At 48.6% G+C, this 4757-nt stretch overlaps 1 protein-coding gene across 1 annotated transcript in view; it reads left to right on the top strand.

Annotated features, from left to right (window-relative positions):
• Window positions 1-3047: 3047 nt before the first annotated feature.
• The window catches only part of LOC128453565 (leucine-rich repeat-containing protein 4C-like), an 18203-nt gene continuing 16493 nt past the window's right edge, over window positions 3048-4757 (top strand). The window contains exon 1 of the mRNA XM_053436918.1: window positions 3048-4757. This exon is cut by the window's right edge and continues 1 nt beyond it. Within this exon, the coding sequence (XP_053292893.1) occupies window positions 3048-4757 (1710 nt within the window).

Here is a 4757-nt window from a genome sequence, read left to right as displayed (position 1 = left end):
CTCTATCAATTTCACACTCGCTGGATCGACTGTGAACGACTGTGATCGGTAATCGTCTGGTGGAAAAAGAAAAAAAGAATGACCAAATTATTCATTTCAATTATGAGACTTTAAGGTTATTCCCTGTGATTTACGTAATCAGAAGGCAGACCTCAGTCTTTGGGGGGGTTGGGGGGTGAGAATGTGATTCATGAGTCTACACTGCACAGCGGAGTGTTAATGGTTTCAGCATCAACTGTGATAATATCAGACTTTTAAACTGTCTGCCACACATGAGATTTGCAAATTAGCTGCGGAGTATGTTTATTTCTTGTCACTCAGTTGGAATAATCCTTTTCATACATGAGACAGAAATTCCCCTCGGAGCCGCGAGAGAGGGGGAAGATGCTAAATGTGCCAACCAGCCAAGACAAATATCAAAAAATGAAAATGTGACTGCCAACCGAGTTTGTTCAATAATGCAACACAATTCTTGCCCGAATTTCATATTCATAGATGTGTTGGATTTCTCAATTTGCGCGGGAGCAGCTTTTTAACACTCTGGTAATTCGAAGCTGAATCTTTCCTGCTGGAGATGAAGGTGTTACCTCTGCTGATTGCGAGGCAGCTACTCCATTGTGATCGGCCAGGTTTGATTCCCTGGCGTGTTGGGAAAGTCCGAACCAGTTGTCCAAGGTGCCGTTGCTCTAATTATCTTACATTGTAATTTAACGACTTCCAGGAAAAAATACTCTCTGCTAAATAAACTACGGGATGCTCGCTTTGTGTCATCAGATTGAGACACGTGTCCCCAACAAACTCATTATAACAAATGAATTTGGCAACTGGCGCCGGTGTCATAGACATAATTCCCGATGGCTGCCGGTTGCAGAAGCAGGAAAAGTAATTGTGGGTGTGTTTTTATGTTGCTGGCAGGATTTGAGATGTAAGCAGCTCCTGCTCACAGTGGCTCTGAATGCACGTTGAGCCTGGATGAAATTAATCCACGCAGTGTTGCACCGACAAAAGGAAGGAGGGGTGTTTGAAGTGATGTATACGTGCCGTCTCTTTATGTAATGATGCATTAGCTGCTTGTGTTCAGACACGTGGTTCTCATGCAGCAGTGGAGCGGTAGATGGACACACTCGCACCTGAGTTCACAGCTGAGAGTCTCCATCAGCGAGTCTGTCAAGGTTCCATCTCTCGGTGGGTCAGACGAAATGAGCTCCCGCCAGTGGGAGGCCTCATTCCATCAGACTCCTCAGCAGTGGTCTCTGCTCTCCGTGCTGCCTCTCTCCCCCAGAACCAGGTCCCACGCAGACCAGTTCCTCCTGATGAAGATGCCGCTCATCTTCATCAGGAGAACATCTCTCCACCTCGGTTAACGATTTTCACCATTAGACAAAAACACCTGTCACCACGCGCTCGTTTTTTTTCTTGTTGCTCGTGGGTTGATGGAAAAGGGGGATGATTGACAGAACGCTGGAGTGTGAGGAGCTGAAAAGAGAACGTCTGAGGACCCAGTGGGGGGGGGGGGGGGGGGGGGGGGGGGGGGGGAACGTCTCCGAGAGTGCTCCGAAGGGCATAAACGGCACTGAAGAACTTAATTGTGCAGCTTGACACAATGCTGTCACATTCCATAACTCCACGGCACATGTGATCCGTTCAGTATAGAATATGCATTGATTTAAGTGTAGGTTACCGTCTCTGCAAAGCAGGAGATAAGACAGGGTGAGAGCAACACGTCAACACGTCTGTGTGGAGGGGGGGAGGGGGGGGGGGGGGTGCAGGCTTCACTGTATGTGCACAACGTCTTGGAGAACGTTATCTCCGGCACACTCGGCCATATTCGTAGACACTCTGGCTGAATGGACTAATCTAATCTGATTTAATCTAATCTAAGATAACAGAGTAATGAGTTTCTTGTTAGTCACTTTATTTGAGAGATAATAAATTCGGGGGCCACAGTTATGCAAGGACAATATCTGGACCTCTCCACTCTATTTGTCAGGGATTTTTTTTGTGAGTCTAAATTGGACGGTAATGAAAAGTAAACAGGGCTGAAAAACTGCTTTTGGATAATTGTGCTTAAAATTTGAAAAGCATGGATCATGAATTAGTGAATGAAGGGAAACCCAGGAAATAAATCAGGGATGAAAGACTTTAAGAGGCTATAAATCAGATAAAGATTATTTTAGTAACCCTTATTGATTTTTTGGGTTTCCTCTTTGATTGCCATCGTATGCATTTTGCAATTTGCATAATTTTTAGCGTTGATAGATGTTCTGTCAAAGTTCCTCAGACGGTGTTTTTCTCTTGCCGGTGCAGAGCCGTGTTCACCGGGCGTAAAGATTCGGTGTCAGTGACTCGTCTCGTCCTAAAAACAACCGGGTCCCCAGCGAACTCAAGAGATGCTTCTACTATTTCTTCTGAAAATGTCATGACTAAGGCTTTGTGTATTAAATAATTCCAGGCTTAGGGTTTTCAATGAGTAAAGGGCTTACAAGAAATTCACAGTTCCCGCTCGAATGGGAGACAGATGCTAAGTTCTCTTCGTTTTTCATTCTCGGTCTCCAGTGTAGATGTATCAGCTTCTGTGAAGTCTGGAAAATCTGGGCAATCCAGGGTTAGGGAGCGGACAAAAAAGCTTGTTATATCCCACAGATGGGCACTGCTGACAATTAATGAAGCTCTTAATTCATCTTGGTTCCTTTTTCATGCGCTTTGTACGATGCAAATAGCTCCGGGCTGCTTGTTATGATTAATTTTCACTATCAATTATCTGTTGATTGGTCTCAACGTTACATCTTTCAAGAGTTTGTTTCATCTGACCAACGCTCTCAAATCTCCATTTCACCATCATGGAACATAACAAAGCAGCGATTGTTCACATTTGATGTTTTTGTTGCCAGTTCATTTTCTTCCCACTAAACAATTTCGGCCTTAAAAAGATCTGGTCATGAATCAAATTGAACTGTGACTCAGAGCACCGTCTGGTCTTCTTATTAACTGTCGTTCTCTTGTCTGTCTTCTTGTTGCAGAGAACACAAACAGCCGATGAACTATGAATGCTGAACACGATGATCTCCTCCCTCCAGCGCCAGACAATGAGAGGTCGTAGGCTGAAGGGGGCGCTGTCCAACCCCCTGTTTGTGCTGCTGCTGGCCCTTCAGATCCTGGTGGTGGCCGGGCTGGTTCGTGCTCAGACCTGCCCGTCCGTCTGCTCTTGCAGTAACCAGTTCAGCAAAGTCATATGCACCCGCCGAGGTCTGCGGGACGTCCCCGATGGCATTTCCACCAACACCCGCTACCTGAACCTCCAGGACAACCTCATCCAGGTCATCAAGGTGGACAGTTTTAAACATCTGCGCCATCTGGAGATCCTGCAGCTGAGCAAGAACCACATTCGCAACATTGAAATTGGTGCCTTCAATGGGTTGGCCAGTCTCAACACTTTGGAGCTCTTTGACAATCGGCTCACGACAATCCCCAATGGAGCATTCGAGTACTTGTCCAAGCTGAAGGAGCTGTGGCTCCGGAACAACCCCATTGAAAGTATACCGTCATATGCCTTCAATCGAGTCCCCTCGCTTCGAAGGCTGGATCTAGGCGAGCTCAAGCGTCTCTCCTACATTTCCGACGGAGCTTTCAAGGACTTAAGCAACCTGCGCTACCTGAACCTGGGAATGTGCAACCTCAAGGAGATTCCCAACATTATACCGTTGGTCAGGCTCGAAGAACTGGAAATGTCAGGAAACCAGCTCGCTGTCGTGAAGCCCAGCGCGTTCACGGGACTAGTGAACCTCCAGAAGCTGTGGATGATGCACGCCCAGATCCAAACCATCGAGAGGAACTCCTTCGATGACCTGCAGTCCATGGTGGAGCTCAACCTGGCTCACAACAACCTCACCTTTCTACCACATGACCTCTTCACGCCTTTGCATCGCCTGGAGCGGGTCCACCTCCATCACAACCCCTGGAACTGCAACTGTGATATCCTGTGGCTCAGCTGGTGGCTGAAGGAAACCGTACCCGCCAACACCAGCTGCTGTGCACGTTGCCATGCTCCTTCGGCTTTTAAGGGTCGCTACATCGGGGAACTGGACCACAGCTACTTCCAGTGCGATGTCCCCGTCATCGTGGAGCCACCCAGTGACTTGAACGTGACGGAGGGAATGGCTGCGGAGCTTAAATGTCGTACGAGCTCGTTGACGTCCATCAGCTGGCTCACACCGAACGGCTCGCTGGTGACACACGGGGCTTACAAGGTGCGTCTGTCTGTGCTCAATGACGGGACGCTGAACTTCACCAGCGTCTCGATGCAGGACACTGGGACGTACACCTGCATGGTCAGTAACACAGCAGGCAACATTTCCGCCTCTGCTGTCCTGAATGTTACTTCTGTGGAAAACAGTGGCGTGACCTATTTCACCACAGTCACTGTGGAGACCATTGAGACGGCAGGGGACGATAGCCAAACGCCGCTTCCCCCGTTCGGCTGGACGTCGTCCTCGACCACAAAAGGGACTCCCGTGTCCACGAGGAACACAGAGCGGACTTACACCATTCCGGTTCTTGATCTGGATGGAGAGGGAGCCCTCAACGGCCTGGACGAGGTGATGAAGACCACCAAGATCATCATCGGCTGCTTCGTGGCCATCACGCTCATGGCCGCCGTCCTCCTGGTTATTTTCTACAAGATGAGGAAGCAGCATAACCAGCAGGACCCCGACGGCCCGGCCTCCTCCATGGAGGTCATCACTGTTGAGGAAGAGCTT

This window comes from Pleuronectes platessa, chromosome 1 (genome assembly GCF_947347685.1).
Source record: "Pleuronectes platessa chromosome 1, fPlePla1.1, whole genome shotgun sequence".
Classification (NCBI taxonomy): Eukaryota; Metazoa; Chordata; class Actinopteri; order Pleuronectiformes; family Pleuronectidae; genus Pleuronectes; species Pleuronectes platessa.
The sequence above is the reverse complement of the archived record's forward strand: the minus strand, read 5'-3'. Positions and strand labels throughout refer to the sequence as shown.